We start from the raw sequence: 24,855 nt of genomic DNA, 5'->3' as shown, positions 1-24,855 counted from the left end.
ATTCCCAGAGGCCTGCCAATGGAGCTATCAAAGTCTGTCTGGTTCAGCCCTCTCCCTCATACTCACAGTCTCTTGGTTTAGCTGTTCCCTACTTTTCCTTCAAAAGTCTCCTTTTGTCCCACTCCTCCTACTCTGCTTAGCTTCACCTCCTCGTGCAGCTCATTAAGCACAGACCTTACTTTATTTACCAGTCTCTTTAGCAAGTTTCCGTATTTGGTCATCCCCTGCCAGTCCTTGGTCCCAGCTCCTTGTCAGACCCTTCTCCCTGCCATTCTGGTTTCTACTCCTACCCTCTTCCACCAGCTGGCCCCATCTCTCCAGTGTCCCCAAGCTTCATCTCACTCTGCCCTCCATTTGTCACCTGGCTCTAACCAGTCTCTTGGCCCCATCAATCCTGGTCATAATTTCTTTTATCTCCTCTTCCTAAGTACTCAGTCTCACCACATTCCTCTTTCCAGTAACTCCTTTGGCCTAGTCTGTTTTCTGTCTTTCTTTCCATTCCTGTCAGACAACCCCCCACACACACACTCCCCTTAATGCTGCCTTCTTGCTGAGGAAAAGATGAGTCCCCAAGGAATTTGTTTTTTTACTTTCTGTAACAACTGAAGTGGGGGGCTGGTGGAGGAAAACTGGAAGTCTAGAAAATGTACCAGCATGCCTAACTGAAACAAAAAAAGGGAGGGTGACAGGGGAAGGAGAAGCAACAGGGTGTTCTTGACAATATAATCTGATCTAAAAACTAAGAAACCAGACTTTGAATTAACATTTCAGGAGCTGCCTCTACTTCTGTCACAGCCCTTATATAACCTTGTGCAAGCCCCTTGGTGCCAGGTTCATTAAAAGACACGGATATTCTTATATACAAAACAGTAATGCTGAGGTGTCAGGCCCTTGGTCCCTAGTACCTGCAACTCTTTGTCAGGCAGTTAGGCTTTAGAACCAGTACATTAGGAGAGATACTTCAGAGATAAAGATGACTTGAATTTCAGAAGCATTGAGCATTTGAAAATTCAACTTGTCTCTCAAAGTTTAAGGCCATGTTCTCAATATCTCTGTACGTTAATTTCACTGTTGACAAAATAATAACTATGACCACCTTCTAAGTGTTGTAAAGCATACTTCACTTATGCTTTCCTAAGATCCCTCCACAGAAATAGTTTTCTGAGTGCAAAGCACAGCTATAATTATGAATGAGAAACACACTTTTAAAAATGGAAAAAGGCCACAGAAAGAGATGGATAATATCATGAGTAGCTGTAAGTATCAATCCCTTAGTCAGATTGTTGGTCTATCTGCTGTTTTAGAGAGCCTGTTTACTGCTGTAGTCGAACGCCAAAGAACTGTGGCAGATAGCAGATGTACCAATTAATAACCTGTCAAAGCTGATGGATAGAATGAAAAAAAAAAAAACCCTCACATATATCTCCTGTGTGTTTTTTTCCCCACATTCCAGGTCATTGGGGGTCACAAGATACACTCTGCCTCCCTGGAGAGAGAGGAAACTGTCTCATTAGCGTCTATCTTTCATGACATTAAGATGCTGCCTTTGAGATGCTAACTCACCTGTTCTTCTCCCAGAATCCTGAAGTGATGAAGCTCTTTAATCAAGGAGTCCGGACAGCCAGCTGTTGGAAAGAAACAAAAATAGGCATTTTAGAGATTCCTGTCAGTGCAGTTTCAGCATAAGATACATAGATTGAGAGAGGATAGACTATACAGATTACCTTAGACAAAGAAGATTAGAAAGATTAGCCATGGTTCTGTGGGTACCAGAATGCTGAAAACCATCTATCAAATAAATCTTTCCACATTTCCAAGCATGCTACCAAGAATGCTTAGAAAGGTTATATTCCGAATATTTTAGCCCTTTCCCCAAAGGACTACAAACAAAAGCAAGATGAAAAGGGCAGCACTGTCTGCCAGATACCGCCAGCCCCTTAGTGTAAGCCAAAAAGCCTGTTAAAAGAGGATCTCACATCAAAACCTTGGAGCTGCCCAAAGCTGAATTCTGATTCACACACCAGGTTTGGACTAATTTCTAAGCATAATACAGGCTTTCCCCGATTCCCTGAAGGATTTCATAGGCACCACAGATCACTTTAATTTTGGCTGTCACAAATATAACCCATTTCACAAATATGTAGTTGTCACCCACAGGTGTAATACACAAACCAACTATGTAGGCAGGGGAGCGATTTGCCAGAACTTTGCAATCAGATTAATGTTCAATTGCTAAAGACATTCACATCTGTACTAGCCAGTAAGAAAGAATATGTCTTGCTAGATGCCATGCATTTTACTGACCTGTTCAGACCATGATTACCTTCCTGGCGATGAAATCCAAGGCTGCTACTCACCTTTGTACACTACCAGACTAATTGGCAAGGGATAAAAGCGCAGACTGTGAAAGCAATCTGGGCTTTATTCTTCTCACCATAAATTGAAGCATCTGCTTGTGAACAGAGAAAATTCCTTAAAAGGAATTAAGAGCATAGTTCTCCCCAGAACATGGGAGGAACTACGGTTTTTATCAACCTGCATTTCTGCTGATGCAACTACAAATAGTTACCTCTCACTCTTAATGACTGCCATTAAAAGGATGGCAAATGAATTTGGAGACAGTAGTCAGGAAATCTCCATCAGCACCGTGGCTTCACTCAAAGCCAGTGAGGCATGGCCTACACTCACAACTTCTGTTGGCATAGCTGTCTTAGGGATACAAAGGGAAAAGCCTTTATACTTGCAAGCAACATAATCAAAAAAAGGCAAACATTATACTAGCACAAGTCTTCTACTGGTATAACTTTTTCTACTTACAGAACTTATTTAAATGATATTCAAATCAGCTTCTTGCTGGTAAATGCTTTATCTCCATTCAGGGGAGGTACAGGTAGAGAATGCACCATCAACGCAACTTCATCAGCAAACCCTTTTAAAGGTAGCCAAGGTTTAAGGTGGCCAAGGTTTAAGCATTTGGTAAGAATTATCTATTATTGGCTTGCGTCTTATTAAATATTACTATTTCTTCCCATTTAATAAAACCTATGATATTCTTCTAGGCTTCTTTCCATCTACCTCTTCCCTCCTCTAGCACACAAGGATATTCATATATTTGAATGTGTGAGTTTTAGCTCTGAGTGATTCTTAATGGGTTTTTATTCTCCCCAACTTCTAGGACCACAACCCCTGTATCACCTTCAAATTTCTCTCCTCACTACCCCCATGCTTAGGCTCTCACTGTTTATTCTGTTTCTTGTTCTCAATGCACTTTAAGTTGTCCTTACTACTTCCACCACAGAATCACTGCTACACAGCATTTTTCTGTCCATTTTCACTGGGATTTACATCTCCATCTTCCAGCTCATCCAAACCCTGAATGTATCAACTCTAACCGTCTCACTAACTTCTTGACCTGAGGCCTGACTTGTAGTCCAGAGCTGTTGACTTCTCTGTGTTTCAGATCAGAACTCACTGCATAAAACACGGTTCCTCTCTTTTACCCTCAAGCCCTTATGTAATTATTAACTTTTTTTCCACATATAATTTTCCCTGAAAATATCTGCATTGATTGTACACTGCCATAGGAATTTCTAGAGGATAATTATGACTTCATGTAATACTGCATGTTAATATTTGACAGATGTTAGCTTTGTAACACCAACTAAACTGCTTTCTGCTTGTCTCTGCTTTTTGCAGTCTTTCCAGATTCTTCTTCAGCCAATCATTTCTTTCTTCCCTCTTATCCTTTCCAATTTATTATTGACTAAATCCCTTAAGATGGGAAAGTTTCCTTTTTCTTGCTTAGCAAGAACTTTTTCTCTTTCAATTCTCCTTGAAATCATATTTCCTGAATGCCTATTTCTCCCAGAAATCCACCCCATTCTGCCCTCATGCATAATTTATATTATCTCCCTTAGGTGAACTGTTTACATGCATCCTCTCTTTCTTCCATGTTAGAGACTATAAACACTTTGGAACCAAGGATCTTTGTTTGCAAAAAAATGTGTAAAAGTATGAAGATATACAGAGACATATATATAAACATGTATATGTTTAAGTGTTACTAGTTGTCCACTGCTGCATCCTCTTCCTAATAAAATATTTTGTATAGTCTATTTTTCAGAGACTTGTCCAATCTAGTTTTCAATCTTTTCATAGTCCAGACTTTCACTGGATCTTGAAAGCTGATTATACAAGAGATCCTGAAGTTACTAGCAAAAAAAGGAGGAGAGAGAGCTTAAAAACCATGTCACTGCTGGCATGATGCTTTCCAGCAACACTGAGTTCAGAAATGTCAAATGTGTGCAATACTGAATTATACTGCTGCCTGTAAGAAGTCCTTTCAGATCTTCACATTGCAAAAGCTGTAATTTGGGGAAAAATGGAAATAAAGAAGAAACATGGAACACAAAAAAGAACTAAGATCGAAATGTCTTCCTTTCTTTTTGGATATTTCTGGATGTATTCCTGATATTTCCTATTTCTACTTTAATTTCTTCTGTTCTGTAAGTGGACCTTTGTAAAACATGCTCCAGTGCTGTGACCCCTTTTTACCAAGTATCTGGGAGTTTTGAAAAAGTCTTGGATGATGTTAAATTGCTGCACTGTGACTAGAGACAAAGGCTACAGACAAATAACCATTCTATAAATAAAAAGAGATTAAAAAACACCTATTCTGCTGAAAAGCATTAAGAACTATTTGTCATCTCACTCACAAAACTGCCCATATATCCATCAACATATTCATGTATACACAAACACACACAGTGACTTGAAAATTATTACAAGTTAAACACAGCAGCCAGTGGGTTCACTGGCAAACCCTGCACACCAAATGTTAAAAGAAAAATGTATTTTCTAAGTCTCTGATGTGCAGCTAGCGCATGCCACATGAAACAAATAATCTGCACTTTACAGATTTTTGCTATTTTGTGTAGAAAGCTTTGAGGATTAGTTCTTATGCCCTCTGTAGTACAGAAACCCTTATAATCAATGGTCTCAGCAATTACTGAAACTTTCCATTTCCCTCTTCCCAATTATTACTTGAAAAAGTACAGGCATACCAGAAATTTCCACAGATATAAACCAAACCATAGGAATATTAAATAAATCATCAATAACAATTATACATAAGACTGTTAAAAGGTAATGATGCAAAAGCATGGACAATTGCCTTTAACCAGAAGGCAAAACTCAGGACTGAGGACTTCTGCAGACCGATAAAATGACAGCTAAATTGTTTATTAGTTCCTTCTTTCAACTCACATTCAAACCTACATGTTTCATGTATTCTTGGCTACAATGACTGTTACAGGGTTTTGCTAACTGTGAAGACAGAGCAAGATGTAAGAAATATAAAATTGATGAAAATCTTTAGTATTTTTATACCACTATTTCCTCTGACATAGCTCCATTGACCTCAAAGCAGTAAGACCCATAAAATGAATGTGGTGTCTTAGGAATGAGCCTACATCTAAGCAGGAAACAAAGTTATGAAGGGATGATACCCAGTTCAAAGCAACAGCAGCTTTATAAACTCACCGCAAGTAATTGCTTCTATTTAAGCATTTATTACTTAAATTAAATTTAAGCATATTATTTGCTTCTAAATGTTTCATCATATCCCAGATTACTTGTTTGAATAATTTTGTTGTTGCTTGATTCTCATATTGCTTTATTATTTAAGTCCAAATGCTGCACTTACGAATGAAAGGTACATTCAAAGTTACAGAAATTTGCAACTGTAAATTTACATTGTGGTATTCTCTTCATAAAGTTATAAAGATATTTTTAATCCATTCACATAAGTATATGTATCTCCAGGAGAAGAGTAAAGAAGCAAAATTTAGGAAGGACAGTTTAATGTCTCCTAACATCATAAATCCCCTGATTTCAACTGGCCTGAACACACATTTTCAGCTACACTTGTAATTAAACTATGATTCTAACTACTACCAATTTAATTACCCGAGTCTTCACATATTTTTTCTGAGACAGAATTAGCTTCTGGTTTTGTTTTTGCTTAAAATTATCACTTGGTACGACTTACGTTCTCCAGTGAGAAGGCAAAGGAAAAATTAAATCAACCCTTTAATATTGCATAAACTGGCAAAATGAAAGCAAAAAATGACTGCTGTTACAAATACAGCTGACCGAGAACCAATGCAAGTGCCAGGGCCCCAGGGGCACCGCCAGCCCCGACTGTCCCTGGCCGGCCCCCCGGGGCTCCCCCACGGCCCAGGACCCCACGTCAGCCCCGGGGCCGTCAGCCCCTGCCCCCGCGATGCCGCGGCAGGGCCGGCCTCCGGCTCCCCACAGCCCTGCTCGGCCATGGGCCCCGCCGAGCCGGGCCCACGTTCAGGCCCGGCCTCGGCCTGTCGCCATCCCCAGGGAGGTGCCCGATGCCCGGGGCTGGGGCTGCCCCGCTGCCCCTGGCTGTCCCGCTCCCGGCTGGGGTGGGACAGGCCCTGGCTGAATTTTAGCCTCAGAGAATCACACGTCGTCTTAATTGACTGCAGTTACAAGCGTATGTATGTCTGTTGTAGGACTGTGTGCTACATCTTCTACCATACGTTTGTAGCATTATTTCCTGCTTTGCATTTTAAATTTCATCTTTCTCCAAATGGTACAGTTGGGTGAGATTCAATTCACTGAATTTAAGCATCTAAATATTGGCTACATGAGTCTAATATATTCACTGCACGCTTCCTTTTTAGTCACTAGAAGGAAATACACACCTTCACAGGGTAATTCCCATCATCTGAGACAGGCCCAAAAAAGATAGCCACTTATCTCCAGTAATTGAGGACTCTAAGGTGACTAGGTAAGATTTACACAAGAAACTTTTAGACTTTTAAGGTTAGATGAGTTTAATTTCACCCAACAGCTGCAATCCCAATCATTTCCGCACGTGCTTAACTTTGAGCATGCAAATTTTCCCATCATATTTAGCTCTGTGCAAACTGAGCATTTACATTATGAACACAGTGTAACTTCCATTTCTCTCACTTAAAATTTCTGTCTGCATCAACACTTGTTAATTCTGAAAAGTACATATCCTTTTGTGAGCTCTGAACATAACCATGTAAGAATATCTATCAGTGTCCTTCAAAGGATATCTTTCCACAGTGCTAATTGCTAAACCGAGCTTGCAACTGAAAAATGTTTCAAATACATAAGAATAACCACTTCATGCTTAGAAAATTAATGGATGTGTGTCTTTTTTTTTTTCTCATTGCTCTGTGTAGAATCATATTTGACTTGAGTATAGATATGAAAAATGTTCCATATTGAAACAAATAATTCTAAAAGTTTGGAAATGCAGCACTCTAATGGCAGTACTTGCAATAGAGCAATGATTTTATATATATATATATATATAGGCAAGTGCACATTGGCCTGCCATGCGTGCACAGCAAGTAATGGTGCCAAGAGAAGCCTGCAGCTCAGAGGTGCTTGCCCTAGCAGGTATCCATCCAGGACGCAGCCAGCCTCTAGCTACAGTGGGACACAGCAGCTGGGACTCCGGAGCCAAGATACAGTTACTCAGCCCAGCCCAGCCCAGCCAACTCTGTTGAGTGAGCAGGAATGACAGGAATAGCCCAGCCCTGCACTGTGTGTGATAACAACGGGAATGGTAACGGGGTAGCGAGACAAGGGAGTCAGGCTAGACTTTCACACAAAACTTAATAGGTTTGAAATCCCGTAATTAGCGTGCATTTGTTTGTTATGTCATTTTCCCAGTCTCTTCCAACCTGTTCAACTAATTGGAATTTTGGTGTAAAAAATACACCTTTCTGCTCTCTTTGTCTCTTCCAGTGAAAAGCAATCCTGTGCTGGTGACAGTGTGGTCACTCTTAGGGGAACTGACAATGATTTCAAAGTATGAAGTGACTTCACTGTGCTTGTGTTAATTAAATGTTTTGATGTTTTGGGTGACCTTTTCTCTTTTTTGATGTTATGTGAACATGAACAAAGACAAAACTAAGGAGACTCTCTGGAATGCAAAAATATTTTATTGAAAAGAGAAAAAGATATTGTGAAGAATATCAAGTATGTAATTTACAGAATATAAGCACATAAGCCTATCCTTGGAATATTGCTTGTGCTTGTGCATTGCGAAAGATGTAGAAATGTTTTCTCGCAGAACCCACAGAAGGGATTATTATAACCATTTTCACAGGGTTTTTTTTTACAACCTTCATGAGCAATACTTTTGTAAATAGTAAATTATTGAGGTTTTTTTCTCTGTTGTTACCTAGGTAATTTTCTAATGTAACCAAACTTAAAGCTTCATTAATTTGTAGATGTACACTGTGCTTACAGATATCTTCCTTTGTGTAAGAAGGATTTAATTTTTAAAGAAAGGTGATAAAACTGTTCTGTGAATAATTTGCCATCTCAAATCCCAAGCCTTACATCTGCAGGTCTTAAAATGAAGGGGATTCACGTGGGCACACAACTTTATCTGGAAGACCAATTATTGCTAACCATCATTAATCATAAAATAACACACCAGGGTCAAAAACCTCTCATGAAATCAGCTTGTAATTGCTAGGTTTACCTATTGATTTATTATTAACAAAAGGACTTATTTATTTACCTTCTGAATTCTCAATGTTGATCATGCATTCGAGCCACATTTGCAAACTGAAATTCTCTGACCCAATAACTCATACTTCTGCTTCAAATACCTATTTTGATGATCTGTCGTGATTGGGGTACGTTCAGTCATGGAACATTTTGCCTCAAGAAAGAAAAAAAACGACTTTTTGTTCAACAGATGCACAGTAGTTATTCCCTTGCCTTACCTATAGGTATCAGAACTTTTCTCAGCAAGTGTAATATGTCTTAGCTATAGATCTATTTCAAAATGCTATAAGCAGCATTCAGCCTGTTGGACACACTAAAACATCTGATGATTTGATTTATTTTTTGTAAATATACTGTTGACTGTAGTCAGCAGTATATTTACAAATTGGGAGAGAACCCTTTAGTACCCAAATATCTTTACAATTGGTATAAGAAATAACATATCCAGTAAAAACAAAAAGGTAAAAAATTACATGGGGTTCTTTACTTGTACTCATGCCATTTTGATAGCATCAGTTTGCAGATGATATTTTTCTGTACAGTAATCTAGATAAGTAGATAGCAAGGTAAAACAAATATATGCCCAAAAAGACACATATTACAGTGTTTCAATAATATCGATTCCTTTGGAAAAAAAAAAATAAAAGGAGATATTTTCAAAAGCAAGAACTATTGAATTCTGTCCTTTCAAAGTCAGCAGGCATGTATTTAGACTGCAAAGCTCAGCTCTGCAGTTGGGCAATGCTAAACCAGAGAGCATGACAAGCAATACTTGCATGTGCTTTACGTACCCAGAGGTCAACATGGTGAAGGTCTTTCCTGTAAGTCTTTAAAAGTCTCTCTAAAACCACAAATGGTGGGGCAGTTCTTCAGCTCAGGCAAACTAGCATAGCAACAGTTAAGTCAATGGTGCTTATACTTATTCACACGAGCAAAAAACATTGGCTATGTACACAAAATATAATACTTTGTTAAAAAGACTGTGTGCCAGGAAAGGATATATTTAAGTGCATCTTTTTCAAAGCTTAATCTGCAATGAGAAATCTATTTGCTTTTTGAAAAAAAAAATCAGAATTGAAATACCATTTTCGCCTGGTTAATACTCCCATCAAACAGTATTACGTTCATTTTCTTTTTTCTTGATTGACTTCTGACAGCTGAAGTCAGTAGAAAGACCTATACATTTTTTTGCTATCAAAAAGGCTGCTGAAGCTAGTATTCAAGAAAGTTTCATGAAAGCTTGATCGTCAGGACACAATACTTGTCCTGTTCTGACCAGTTACCACAGATGTTAGTTGCCCAACTGAATGGGTTACATTTTTGCTTGTATGTACTTAATTTCAAAATCACCCAAAGACACAAAAGGTATTTTTGCTCTCATGAAGTACTTGTGCAAAAATTCTGCAAAGGGACTGCAATAAAGTTGGGAAAGGATCACATAAAGTTTGCCTGCTGGCAGCAAATAGAGTATCTCAGATTAGAGAAAATTCTGCTGGCCTGGCTTTCTTACATTGCACACAACTCTGGCCTTCACTGTGCTGCTACTCACTGTTTTTTTTAATGATGCTTTAAAGCCAAATGACTAGAAGTAATGAACCATGTTAGCCATTTTCTACTAGGGTCTTTCTTTTAATCTTTATAACAGAAAATATCAGCAGGAATACTGACCTGCCATTTCAGCTTAGAACCTGCTTTCTTGCTTGCTTTTTGTGTATTTAAAACAATATTTAAACTAGACTTGAACAAATACTGTTTAGTCACATCAGCATTCAAACCCTGAATGGTACTGAGCTGCGCAATGCCAGCATGCCACTGCTTGTTATTTTTGGCAGTTTTCTGTATATGCTACACTGCTATGTGACAAACTGTTGAAAGAGTCTGTCAGAGGGGGGGAAATTTTCTGAAAAAAAATCAGTATTGCCCAAGAGACTAAGACTTCAGGGTGACCATGCAATAGTGCAAACACATTTGACTGATAGTTTGTACCATCTGGTTGCTCAATATTCCAGTTTAAATTATAGGCCTAAATTCACCCATGCAATTCTCAGTGAAGTCACTGAATACTAAACTCATGCAACAAAACAAAACCCGTCTATCTGTCTGTCTATCTGAAATGAGAAACTGAACTATGACCTTTACTGCTCAAATACAGCAGCTCCAGAAGCAGAAATAGAAAGGAGACTCCCTTCTTTCTACGCAAATACTGACTTCTGTCAAATTAAAGTAAATTTTACGAAAAAACCATAGTTTCTTTTTTTTTTTTTTTTTAAATGCTTCTTAATTAACAGAAGTTACTCCTACAGTTTCTTTATAACATCAAAGAGTCAGAAATCAGCAAGTCTAAGGCTCCTAACATAACCAGGTGGGTTTTTTTTTAGTTGAGACACAACAGAACTGCTCTAAACTTCTTTTGGAAGACTCAACACCACCTGCCATATAAACCTTGGTAGTGAAAATCTCATTGCAGGGATCTGGACTGAAAGGAGCTCTTCACTCTCAGTATACTAGTTTTTTAGCTCAATCAGCTCAATTCATGAAAGGTTTTCTCATCTTTTATTCAAAAAGTAGTTGAAATCTCTAAAGCAAACTCTGTTCTCTCAAATTCCCACCTTCATGCTGGCACTGGCCTTTGATGATGATGATCAGTACCTTTGAGAAGGCAAGTGAGAGGTCAGGAGCTTTCAGCATGTGGTGGAGACTTTGTAGGAGAGCAGATTGTCTTCTCAGGGAAAATCCAACTATCCCTGAATAAAAGTCAACACAAGGCAAAAATAACTATAGAAGAATTTCATTTGCCAGTTACTGAAGGGCAAGTCTTTAAAAGATTGTCATTTCTGAATGCCAGAATTAAGCAGGTACAATATAGAAAACGCTAAAAGTTTTCTAAGCTGAAATTAAACCAAAGTTCACAGGGCTGTTTTCCAGCTGATGGCTTGATAACAGAAATATATTGGAAAGCCCAAGTACTGAGAATCAGATTTGGAGAGTAAATATTTCTTTTTTCCCCTTAAAAGTTGAATTAAAGTAACTGTCCTATAATTTGGGGAATGACAGATAGAGACAACAGTTTCAGCAATTCATGTTGCAATAAATTTCCATCTCATTCGTATATTACCAAGTGAGGTTATTACACAGACTGTGTAATGTAGAATAAGCCACTGTACCATCACGAAAGATGTGGCCAGGTGCCAGAGAACAAACACAGCTTTCCATCTCTTTAATTACAAAACTAGTGTTCAAGGATATTAAAATGCAATTTTTAAAAGGTTATTTTCTGTCCACAGTACAGGAAAATCAATATGCCAAGCTCAAAAAAAATGTGACAGAAAAACCAAGATGCACACATGTAGGTCTTGCTCTCTTACTCACACATGCATAAGCATGCACAAAATTACTATTGGAGAAAGGAGAATGGCAAAGAATATTCAGTGACCCAGAAACAGCAATGCTTTTCTTCCTACTTTTGCATTCTTTTTTTCCCGGGATATGATGTCATTCTGTATAAACAGTGTATAAAAAATGCTTTTCCTTTAATCTGTGCAGCATTTATAAGACTTCAACATGAGCCTTTCACCGAGAGTTTAGACAAATATTTAAATTGCTACCTAAATGACTCAGACTACAAGGCAAGCCCAGGCTACTCTAAAAATAAATGTTCATGGACAATAAGCCCATCCAACCAAAAGAGAATTTTAAAAAGCCATGGAATATATTATGTCTCACAGAATAGTACAGACATATCTGGATGAGTGGCTATGATTTTCTCTTTTTCATAGGGACTTTATGACAGAAAACCATTTCCAGGACACTAGAGAATGAAGCAATTGTCTAAAAGTGACCTGCACTCTCATGATGGAGTTGAAATCTTAATTGTTACCTAATTCTACTATTTTTCTTCCTCCTTCCCAGCAGCAGTACATGTATGCATATCTTATTGCTCTCCGTGAGGGAACACGGCAAAGTTCCACTTGTGAAATGAGGACGGTTTTGCATTTCACCTTAATCAGATCAAATTAGGGCAGGTGGTAACCCTGCAGGCAACATAATTATGAAAAATGCCTGTGTTCAATACAAACTGTCCTTCCAGTCTTGAGGTCTAGCAGGACATCATAGTACAATCTTTTTACATTTTACTGGCAGCTCAGAACACAGAAGCCCACAGAGGGGGGACTACATACTGCTCTCATTTTCTGTCTGTGCAAATCCAGACAAATAATACATATGTTCTTTAATATTTACTCTAACACAAGAGGCAGCCTGTTCCTGGGAGTGCCAAAGTTGGTGTGGGATGAAAAGTAAAGGTAAATACAGAAGAAAAAGAAACTTACGTCACTCTCTAGTCAGGTCTAATTCTAATAACATTGTGCGAGACAGGCTAATCCTGCATTACAAACAGTGATTCGTGTTTCTACTATAAAAAAACCTGACAGGCAGGCATAAATACAAGAGATCGTGCTGTCTGTTCATCTAACAGAAAAGAATTGGAACGACCTGAGAGGTTCCCCAAAGATAGAGAGTTAAGGCTTTTTCTGACTTTATATTGGTATACTGGCCCTATTCTTGAACAGACCATTCGTGATGAATAGCTGGTGAAACACATTTGAAATAAGCTGAAAATTTAATGCAAAATTCTACTCTACATTAAAGGGATAATACAGCCAGGTTCATTTAGAATATTACTCCTCTGAAGACACCCCAAGCACTACAATAACAAATGTTATATCAAAGATGCACTCAGCAACAAATGCAATATGAGTCTCTGCGAGGCGATTTTTCAGTATGTCAGAATTATAATATCACTCCATGGAAACAAATTAAGCAGCACAAGCTCGGCTGTTGGGATCACTTTATTAGCAATGCAGTGTTTTCTCATAAAGAATGCTTTGCTTTGGATCTGTCAATGAACATCAAAGATGGCCTATCCGTTTTTATGGTGCACAACTTATTATTTGCCTATGAAATAAACAAAACACTTTAACATCCGGCTCTCTTTCTGCAACACTTCAAAAAAAATATTGAGAATAACAAAAAAATTCCTGGTCATTTTTACTGTACAGCTGAAGTCCAGTCCAGTGTGGTTTTTTTTAATCAACAGGGATAACCACTTTAATCAGGAGGGATAAAACTGCTACACTACTGAACAATTTCTACCTGGTGGAGGAATATCTCTTTTTAAATAGCCACAGATTTCTGCAAAATACTGAAAAATATTCTGCTCTGGTTAGTCATCATACTGATACACAAATTGCCTTAATTTTGTCCCTTGTGCATAAAAGAGAAAACACAGCTCTTGCTAGGTGGATAGGCCCTTTCAGTGGGTCAGAGAAGGATGCTGTGCTTGCACTGTGGTTCTAAATTTCCAAGGCTGTTACAATTTACCCCAAGCTCAGTGGCTGCACTTGACTAGGAACACAGGGGAAAATGGCTATCCTTTACTATGTACAGGGCACAAGAGAACCCCCACAGCTCAGCATTATGCCATCAGACTTATCGGTACGCTGAAGTGAATTAGTGCAAGCAATTTCATGAGATTATGCTAGCAATTTAGTACAGAACAGCTGCTGCACCACACTAGAGGATACTCTTTCTAGTCTTTACTTACATGGCCACAAATAACTTCTGAGTTAATCCAGAGCAACAGCATACATCTTTTCTCTTTACCACTTTACACAGAGATATGCTATGCCTTGTAATTAGTTGGTCTTGTCTAACGTTTTTTAAAACTCACAATAATTCCATTATCACAAGTCCAATATATCTTCATTAAATTAGACACTCTATATGACACTCTTTCTTCTAATATTTGAATTACTTCCCATATCTAGAGCATGCACATTTTTTCCCTCAGCTACACTTTTTTCTGTATTCTTTCAACAGTGCAGTGTTTCTAAGCTGTGAGCCTGAAGCCGGAATAGACAGGTATAGGAGCAAATCTCCAACCTCACTACCTGTATATATGAAAGCCCATGGGGTATAGAGTCCAATTGCAGAGGGCTGGGGGGGTACGTATGTTTCCCCCCCCCCTCTTGGGTACAGGTATTGCTGTATCGATCATCTCCAATCAGGAAAAAAAAGGCTTTTTGAAAATTTATACCTAGTGGGATCCTAGAGTCACACAGCTTGGCACTATCAATGCTGATGCAGACACTAGAAATCAGGACTAGAACATCGCTGACCTTGATGCTAACACTTAAGCAGGCTGATAAGCCAAGTCAGAACTGGTGTCCCCCCAGGAATCCCCTCTCCCTCCCACACACACAGTCTTCCCCTTGCCCAGCAACAGAGAAACAGAGCTCAGGCATGAGTGTCCTCTGGTTTTTCTTTCCTTTTGCAAAATGGAAAGTCAAGTTATTGAAACTAACTGTAAGGTTCAGCTTTTTGTTCTCATGTAATTAAAATGCTCACTTGACTTTTCTTCATTTCAGTAGATCACTGAGTTGCAGTTGTAAAAAATAACAATACTAGGTCTCACTGCGCATACACTTACCTTTTGACACCATCTTAACTATTTTTTCTGTAGAGTACTTCTGAGCAGTCATTTATATGTTAAGTACTGAACTTTGTATCATTTCTGCCTTTCAATATTTCATCGCTTGCTATGTATTTTCCACTTGTGTCTGTTACGTCATGGATCAGAAATTCATTCCTTCTACTTCTGTCTGGCTCCAGAATACCATCATGCATGAAATTTCAGAGACACTTTTTTTCCTGACTGAGAATTATTGGATATACAGCTATAAAAGCATACATAAAAGCTAAAAGCCCTTAGAATTATTTGAAGGGGAAACAAAACATCCCTTAAGCATCAAATCGGTTGGAAATTCTTCATACTGCTCTTCTGTACCAATTCCTGCAGGATTTGCTTTCTATTGTAGCTCAGCTCCTGTCTGCTTCAGGAAAAAGATCGTCAATTATGATAAATGATTCTGTATGGCAGGATTTAGACTCACGCTACAGAAAACTATATCTAATGAGATTATCTGATTCTTTTTTAAGGATCGATAATTTATTTATAGGCAGGGGCCTCAAAGGTTAATTTCTAGTGCTTTACTCACCAAGCTATCCAGCACTCAAATGACTTGTAGGAGACATACAATCAGAACTGGCTAATCCACATCAGCTTGTTTAAAAAAATTGTCAGATTAACAAATCAATGATACTTACACACTACAAAATTGGTTTCCACTTAAAAGCTGACTGGATTTGCACAGTTTACATGCAGCATAAATCCTGTTTTCATGTAATTTAGCAGGGATTCTGGGCAAAGTGATTCTCCCCTCTCTTGTCAATTTACAAGACACAAACTGGCCAGCAGAAATCCTATTGCAGTTTGATGGATGTCTATTGAGGGAGACAGGGGAGGAGGAAAAAAAGAGCAAAGCAGGATTTTTGATGTTTGGCTACAGATTGCTGTCACTGATCGTTTTCCTATCTCTGCTTCCACGGCTAACTCTAACTTTCCATTTAGAGAGCTTTTCCTTGCTTTACTGGTTATGCCAGAAGTATGCCTTGCCTAACTTGTGACACGTCAATGCTACATTCATGCAACAACCCATTGGGTGGGGTTGCGTGAATATAGCACCAATGGGTGGTACATTCAGGGGGTTTTCACCCATTTTCCCATTTTAATTCTGCTCACACCTGTTGCAGTCATTATAAAAGAGTCAACAGTGTGGCTGCCCTCAAGCAGTCTCTGGCATTGAATGCAAAAGTTAACTTTGCTGCAACAAATTCTTCGGTATGTGTATGCACATCTCCTTTCTCTCTCTCTTTTCCCCTTTCTCTCTATATATTTATTGTTCCCCTTTGAAGGTTGTGGAGCATTATCTAGTTTTATTTTTATTTTTTGTTACTTTTGGAATTTGATGGAGAGTGGGTTGCGGGAACACAGCACACTTGAGATCATTAGGACTATATCCTCCTTCACTGGGACAATAACAAATCAAGGTAGCAAACATCTGAAAGGTACAATGAAATTTTTTTGTGCAGTGGCCACTGAATTAGAAGAGCTGTGATATAAAACTGATGCAGGTGACGGGTGCTTAATCAACTGAATCTCCAACAACTCTAATAATAGCTTCCTAACTTCTTTCTGTACCTGGAAAATATGATCTGAAGACAAACATAAATATTTGCAATAAAAAATACACCACAGTGACAGTTTGCATTTTTTCAGACTTGTATCTACAGATCCAACTGGACTGAAGGTTAATGCTAACATTTAAAGACAGACTGTGCATAATCTAAGAGGACATGCGACATTTTTATGTTGCAGGCTAATGCTTTGTGTCTTTGTTGTTCAGGAGAGTCTCATGTAGGAAAGGAAGCTAATGTCAATGACTATCTCAATATTAAATAGATAAATAAATAAATAGAGACAAAGGAAAACATGATGGAAGTGGCTGAAATAAGTGGCATGTACACAGTACGGTAAACAATTCTGCCAAGCACTGTTCTAATTTGTCCCAATCTACCACAACCAATTACTCCTGCCTCAGAGACTCCTTATCTTAGATTTTCCAAGCCAGCTAGCCTCTATTTCTTGATAAAAAACACAGCAGTATTTCAGAAAATTGCACATTAGATAAAGAAGAAACCCAGTGTTAGAAATAATTGCCTGCATTTTTTTCCCCAGCTGAGCCAATCCTCCATCCAAATAGTTGAAAAAGCTAACTACCTTCAAAGTTAGGTCTCAGTAATCCATCTGTATTGGCCACAAAATAATAGGCTTGGCAGTATTGTAGAACTGTTGCTCTTAGCATTACTGTCTGCTAGAAAAAGCTGGGAAAATAATCTCTGAGAGGTCAGCAGGAACAAAAAAGGACTGGGTTGAATCGTGCTCTCCACAATACTGGCTGGACATAACACACACTTGTGACACAGATACAACACTGAGCTCCACAATGCACAAAAGGTAGACATCAGTCAGCCCTGCTTCTTCCTCCTTCCTCTCCCTCCTCATTTCCCTTCTGGGAAAGTAAAGATATCTTTGGTTTGGGAGAAGCTGGAGCTAGCAGTATAGTACTATAGATGAATGTACTGAACCTAACAAAAAATCCATTTCTTTCTCAGTATCCTGTCTCTACCATAGGCCAACAACAGATGCTATGAGAAAAGCATAAGAAACAAGAAAAAAGTTAAATATTTCTGTATACCATCCTTATGTGCAGACTGCTGAGGATGCAACCAGATCACCACCTTCCCTCACCACTTGGGAATTTGCCATTAAAGTATCTAGTCACTTTGGGAACCCTGAACACTTTGGGTCTCTACAATATCCTTAAGCAATAACTTCCACAATTTTAATTTGCAGTGAGTGAGCTTTCTCTGTTTGCTTTATACCTGCTGCTTCATAGTTGTATGGCTATGTCCAGTTCTCACATAATAAGAATGACTAAATCCCTATTAATCTTTTTCATTCCTCTCATGATTTTAGAAAACTCTGTCACATCTTCATCCCGATGTCTCTTGTCAGAACAGAAAAATAAGCATTTCATCACACACAAACTGTTCCATACCTCCGGCCATCTTTGCTGCCCTATGTTTAAACAATAGTTGGCACTTTCTTTTTCAGAGGCAATAACCAAAACTGCACTTGGTATGTGCAGAGCAGGGTGCGCTCTCGATTTACCACAGAGAAATAACATTTTGTCATTCCTAAGATCTAAATTGCCCTTTTGACTTTCACTTGGTGCTCAGATTATATTTTTAGTGAACCAGCCAAACAGGATACCAAATAAATGAGGCAGCAGATGAGAGACCAGTGCCACCCTGCCTGCTTTTGCCCTTGTACACTCCAAATGATGCCACCGCTGCTTCTTAAGAAGCCTTACTGGAAAGCATGTTCAAAAATACTAGCAGCATCACGCTGACAGTCAGCTCTGTAAACTGAATCAGTTTGTTACTCCATCCTTGCACCCGAGCAATGCTGCAGCAGCATTGCAGCCAGCTCTGGGCCATGGCCATGTACCCCATTAACCTGACTTGCCTTCGTGGCTCCACCTCAGCTTGCCCCAGCTGGGACTTCCCCGGTGATCACTGGGCTATGGCTGACCCTGCGCGGCGTGCCCCACTGGCATGGCATGGCATGGCACGGCATGGCACGGCATGGCACGGCTGGCCTCGCTGCCGCCCCGGGATCACCCTGCCGCTCTGCTTGGCCACATCCTGCCAGCCAGTAGTCACTATACAAGACTGCAAAATGACTTACCTAGTCTCTAAGGAGTTAAGGATGTGGGAGCTAAGCTGTGGCTTGAGGTATGAGGGAAGAAAACAAAATGGACAAAAAATCTGATAGTCCAAAACTAACACGTGAAAATGAGCAACTAAAAGCTTTTATCTGAAAGTTGAAACCAAGGAACAAAAGATCAGGATAGCAAAAAAATAGGAAGAACAAAGAAAACCACCAGCAGCCTCCTCCTTTTCATCTTCTAAAGGACAAATATTTCTCAAAGAGCACCATATTTACTCTGTAATAAGTAGCCTTGTAATTTTCATTATAAAGATCATGCAACAACAAGAAAATCACAAGGATCGTTTTATTTTCTGACAGATGAAACAGCACAAGATTGGAAATTCAACACTGACAATGACTGATGTTCAGTGGAATTTCTCCACTGTCCCCAAAGCATGTTATTAAGTAATGTAAGAGAAGTGTAGGGTAATTAACCCTTAAATACACAGTATTTGCAAAGGCACTCTATTCTGCTGTATATTGTATGTGATATTGTCAGCTGCTTTTCTTTTCATCAAAGCAAAGAGAAATGCAAACAGAAAGCACTTTTGCATATGTGCCTTATAGACTTGATTTTGAAAACTATGAAGAATGATTTGTCTAAACCCTAGATGTGAAACCCTGGAGTTTCATAAAGAGTACAAGGTTCCTCGCAACCTGACCTGTGCACACAGCATGCTGGAGCACTTGCTGTTTATGTAGAGCCTGTATTGAACTCATGCAGAAAATTCCCAAGGATGAGAAAATTTGTCTGGTGCCCTCAGTTTTCTTGTCTGTGAAGGAGAAACAAGGACCTCAAACCTAGACAGCATCTGACCCATAATAAATGGAAAATGAAATCTCCATTTGTAGCTTAATCTTTCATCTGCAGGACCCTCTACAGGTTTGAGTTTGGGGTTTTTTTTCATCTCTGGTAGCTGTCAGGACAAGCTCTTTTGTGACTGAAAATCCTGGTTATGTAAGTGTTTTGCATCTAGCTGCGCAAAGGTGATATAACATTTATTTTTATTTACATTACAGCTGAGCTGAAAGCCTCCCTTGTGCTAATAACCCTGCTGTGCTAAATAGTGGGTGAACATGTCAAATTAAACAGATAATCTAGTCATTTGTAAGTCTACCAGAAGATACCATGTGCAAGGGTGATGCAGAACCTATGGCAGATTCCCCAAGGGAGGGGGCTGAAGCAGTGCAAAAAAACTGCACATTCTTCTGTGCTGTAGATATAACGACCAATGCAAAACCGGGACTTTAATTACGTCTCTCAGCATCATAAGCTGTGAGTTTGGCCTAACTTAGCGATCTTACATAGAAAAATATTACACTGCCGAAGATAATTCTCCAGCTACCCTTTACAAACAGAAAACCATAAATCCCATGTCTTGAATTTACAGAATATAAACCAACAATCTGTAGCAGACTCAAATCTATGTTTGACAATGACAAGGCAGTGCTGCCATGCAATTACCTTGGGAACCTCCACTGAAGGCAATGGCAATTGAAAGTTATAACATCTGGCTCTAAGTCCTCACTTTATGACTTTGTGGAGAAAGAAGAACAGTCATAACTGCATGACAAAACATCAGTTTTGTATTTTCTGACTTTTCTTTCAAAGTCTTAACAATATTTAAATATGGCTCACTTCACATTAATGCATGCATTATATAAGATTAAAAAAATACAAGATCTGGCTCCCACAAAGTCTTTTATGGAATATATTAATGTACATTTTACTCAAGAGACTGAAATCTTCTCTTCACAGGCATTTCAGCCTTCTGCATAAAAGTAAGCTTAGGCAGGATTTAAAAGGGAAAAAAAAGCAAACAAAATAATAATAAAAGCTTTCTATGTGCCCAAAAGAGCAGAACAGTTGAAATTAGCATTTTCAGTGTGCTAGGTACAGCCTGTTTCTTTTTCCTTTTCTTTAATTAACCTGGCTTATTTACCTGGCTTGCTGGGAAAGGAGTTATTAGAGCCCAGCCGTTACTGGCCCTGAAGCCTGCACAAAAAGCCAGAGGATGCCATTTAAGTAACAGCTCTCATATAATTCTTCTGCTTTAGCAATACAACTATTTTTAACACAAACTTTAGGGCCTGGAGTGGCTCTATTTTTAAAGTAAATTTTGCTAATAAATTGCTTCATTGGCAGGATGCAATCTGCAGTTTATTCAGTCTGTAATATTCTCATGTGATAGTTATGATGAGTCTGAGTTCAGTGCTCAGAAACGAACTCTCTCCATTTTGAAGGAAGTAGGGCTTAGCTGGGCAGGAGGATAGATCGAAAAACCAGCAGCCTAAATAATCATTTGTAGCTAGTGAACAGAGAAAAGCAAACGGGGATAGTTTCACTAGGAAATTTGAAGGTGGGTGTACAGGAAGAGGAGACGGGGATTGCAGCAAACAGAAAAAATACAGAACACTGAAGACACTCAGCACTAGCAGAGCTATTTTTCACGTCAGACTTTCTTTAACCTGCAAGCTCTCAGAGCCAGACCCATTAGCACACTGACCATGATGCCTCAACCCAGGCACTGGACTACATTTGCAGTATTGTGGCCTATATTTTCCTGACAAAGGTGGCCAGGAAAAGGATGGATTGCACTGAGGGAGCTCACAGCTGATGGCATCTCACTGATACAAGGAGAGGCGCAGAACAAGGGGGCTGTGCCGAGACATATCTGTAATCAGAGACCTCACCGAGATGGTAACATTCATACAGCATGTGGGGGATGTCCAAAGACAGAAGAGCTGATTGCACATCTCCCAGGAGAAAATGGCCCCTCTGCAGGGAAGGATATGGCTGGTCACTTTGCAAGTAGAGTGTTATACTCCCTAGCAGGAACAGATAGGTGGAAGCAACTACTAACAAACAAATATTTAACCAAGAACTGGCGACAAGCGTAAGACTGGCGAAAGGAGCCCCCGTCAAATATGCTAGACACACTAGTTGATGTGTTGCTTCTCAGAAGAATGAAGCCACTGAAAAATTGCTAGAGCACACGCAAATGAGCTCTATCCTTGTCCACGTTAACCAGTGTGGACGTGAGCTATACTGCAAAATGATCTTGGGAAGATCAAAAGGGGCTGGAAGCTCTGTGAGTGGACATGAAGAGATGGCAGTTCGCAGGCTATTCCCATTAGTCCTCTTGGAGAAGTGTCAAAGATCAGATAAAGACAGATATGATGTATAGGTAAGTATAGGTAGTGTTGACAGGAAGATAATTAGCTTTCGCAACCATGCAACGGTGTTCCACAAACACAAGTGCCCAAACTTCATCTCAGGGTAGTTAAAGAAGTGGGTGAAGCAAACTCACAACTTCTTGCAGTTTTCTTTGAGAACACAGGGAGAACAGGTTTGCCTTAGAAAAATCGGAAAAAAATGTCTTCAAGTCCTTGACTTATAAGAAATAATAACAAACTTAAATAGCTGGATTGACAGTACGCTCAATGTTGACAAGATCCTTGCCCCTAAGAAGAATTTTGGGCTGACCTATCACTCAAGATCCTCTGTGAAATCCAACTGACGGTGAGAGCTGCAGGGTCTGTGTTCAGTGTTTTTCATTTCTCCATATTTCGCATGCAATTTTTCCAACAGTGACATATATTAACATTTGTGCATCACACAGTGTATAAGAACTCAGGAGGAACCTGAATGAAGAGAGACATAGCATGGAAGAGGTATTAAGAGGTACAGTCCTTGCTCCTTCCACCCCTAACTTCTAGAGCCAAACAGAGGTTAATTCAGCTTATGGCATGATTCATAGCAGCCTGAGGAGTATTTTAATTTTTGCCAACTGCAGTATTTTAAAGATGTTTTGGCATTGAGAAACTGCTAAGCTTGCCTTAAACAGACACCCCTTTTCTACTCATCCCTCTCTAGAGTCTCTAACGGCAGTTCCATAGCTCTGTGCCACCAGTCAGGAAGGGAAATCTCAGCTGACTACTTGATGTCACCTCAATTCTGCAGTTTGATGAGGGCCTGGATGTGCTCCATGACAGCATGTCAACTTTTAGAAAGATAAAAACACTGCTGTTGTAGAAAAAGCTAAATAGACATTACCAACTACAAATGTGAGCCACATAGTATTTACCCATCTGTTATCTATACAAAGCATACAAGTTTACCCATCACTGAGAAAACCACTTCTTCAGTCTCTGCAGAAGAGGATGTGCAAACATTTCTTTGTAGGTCTAAATTGCCTTTCATGTGTATCACATATCACTTTTTAATGGAATCATATGTATTACTATAAGGCAATACATTAACAAACTTATCTTCTAAAAAGAAATATTTTTGGAAGGGCATATTGCTGACCTAGAGGTCAACCAGCAATGATAAACTTATAAAGGTTTAAAATAAATGTGTGGTATGAAAACACATACAGCAAAAAGAAAATTGAAGATTCATCCTCCAAAGAAGTAATAAATACAACTATCAATATATAGCAGGGTGAGTACCCCAAGACTTCGACTAAGTAAACCCTAACCCTTACATCCAGAAGTCTGATTCTAACCGATAATCCACAGCATATGTGGCAAAAAAGTCCAGGGGGCTGTGGTTGCCTCACAAGAGTTCTGGACAGAAATAAATCAGAACTTTGCCTTATGTGAACTGGGATTTGGTATGACCTTCGTGCTGCAGACCTGTCAAGCTGTAGCAATGATGAATGCAATCAGACAGCTATTAGACACTGTTCTAATTTAGACACAGCAAAACCTATTGAGTAATGTCAAATGAAACAAAAAGCCGGACTGGAGTGTGAAAGGGCTTTAGTTCCCTTTAGGTAAAATTCAAAGGACTTTGTAACATCAAGGCCTTGCTGAGCTGGGCATGAAGGCCTTGGAAGTGATGAGGCAAGATTATTGACCAAATATGGCAGAATCCTGTCACAATCCTCAGAGGAAGCTTAAAATTTCTACAGGGATGCTGTGTTTTTGCAAAGTTTTTAGCAAGGCAGTTAAAATAATTTTGAAAGTTTGCCTTTCTTTTGTTCCCTTGTCAACAATACCTAGAAGATTAGTTCTGAAGCAAGAAACGTCTGAAGGAAAGTATAATTTATTTCAATACTGTTTTATCATCTTAGTCAAGAGCATATCTATGAATAACACTGGAACAATTTTATGTGCATCAATATCTACATAAGCAGAAGGACATGGGACTGAAAACCTCTCCCCTGAATCTAAACTATCTTTAGTGTTTTAACACATGGCTGAAAATGCTCCCCAAGCCCCTCCAAACCCATATGTGGAAAAGTTCAGGGTATAGCCAAGTGTGAAATATCTAAAATGTTTTAAGAGACTACAAAGCTGTTATTGGAACTGTGTTTTCAGCTAGACACTGGCTCAGAAATATTCAGTGTCTATCCTTCACCCTTCTGAATTTACAAGAAAATAGGGGATGTTGTAAGATTGAAAGCCAATTTCTTCTGATCAGATGTGATCAGATTTTCAGCCTGTTCCAGATCAGAGGAAGTCTCCAGAAGAATCCAAGTCTAACAGAGGGATTAAATGGAGGTTGGAAATCATTTTAGGGACAAATTCTGGCTGGAACTTAGGAGTAACTTTATTGTTTTAGAAGCAAATGTCTGCTGGGCTCACCATGAAACCTGTATTGCCCTTGCCCTAAGTGATGACACCATAACCATTAGGATGGAGTAAACAACATGATGCCAAATGCCCAAAAGAACAACAACCTATGAGATCCGGAAAGATCAGAAATGGAGGAAACAGGAGTTGTAATCCTGTGAGGACTACCTGCTGCTGGTTATGATAATTCATTGGAGTGCGGAGCAGGGCTGCACAGAGCTGATACAGCTGGGAGGTGCACACCTGGAAAGCAGCTAGGCACATTCAGCCCTTCAAAGACAGCAGGTAATCTAAACCAGGATCAATCAGTCTCTATGGAAGAGAGACAGCATTGTGAGCAGACGGAGAATCTTTTTCATTGGGGCTTGAAACTGCCTGAATGCTCTTTGCAATGTTTGCTAACCATTGTCAAACTAGCCAGAACCCAGGCTTGAATATGGGGAGAA

General features: G+C 39.3%; 1 protein-coding gene across 1 annotated transcript in view; it reads right to left on the bottom strand.

Annotated features, from left to right (window-relative positions):
• Positions 1-24,855, bottom strand: part of PRKN (parkin RBR E3 ubiquitin protein ligase) — an 800,965-nt gene that overhangs the window by 127,948 nt on the left and 648,162 nt on the right. The window contains exon 8 of the mRNA XM_030022007.1: positions 1,564-1,625. Coding sequence (XP_029877867.1) covers positions 1,564-1,625 — 62 coding nt within the window. The remainder of the gene's footprint in view (positions 1-1,563; positions 1,626-24,855) is intronic.

The sequence above is a fragment of the Aquila chrysaetos genome, chromosome 8, assembly GCF_900496995.4.
Source record: "Aquila chrysaetos chrysaetos chromosome 8, bAquChr1.4, whole genome shotgun sequence".
Taxonomy (NCBI): Eukaryota; Metazoa; Chordata; class Aves; order Accipitriformes; family Accipitridae; genus Aquila; species Aquila chrysaetos.
Note: the sequence above shows the minus strand (reverse complement) of the source record. Positions and strands in the feature narration are given on the sequence as shown.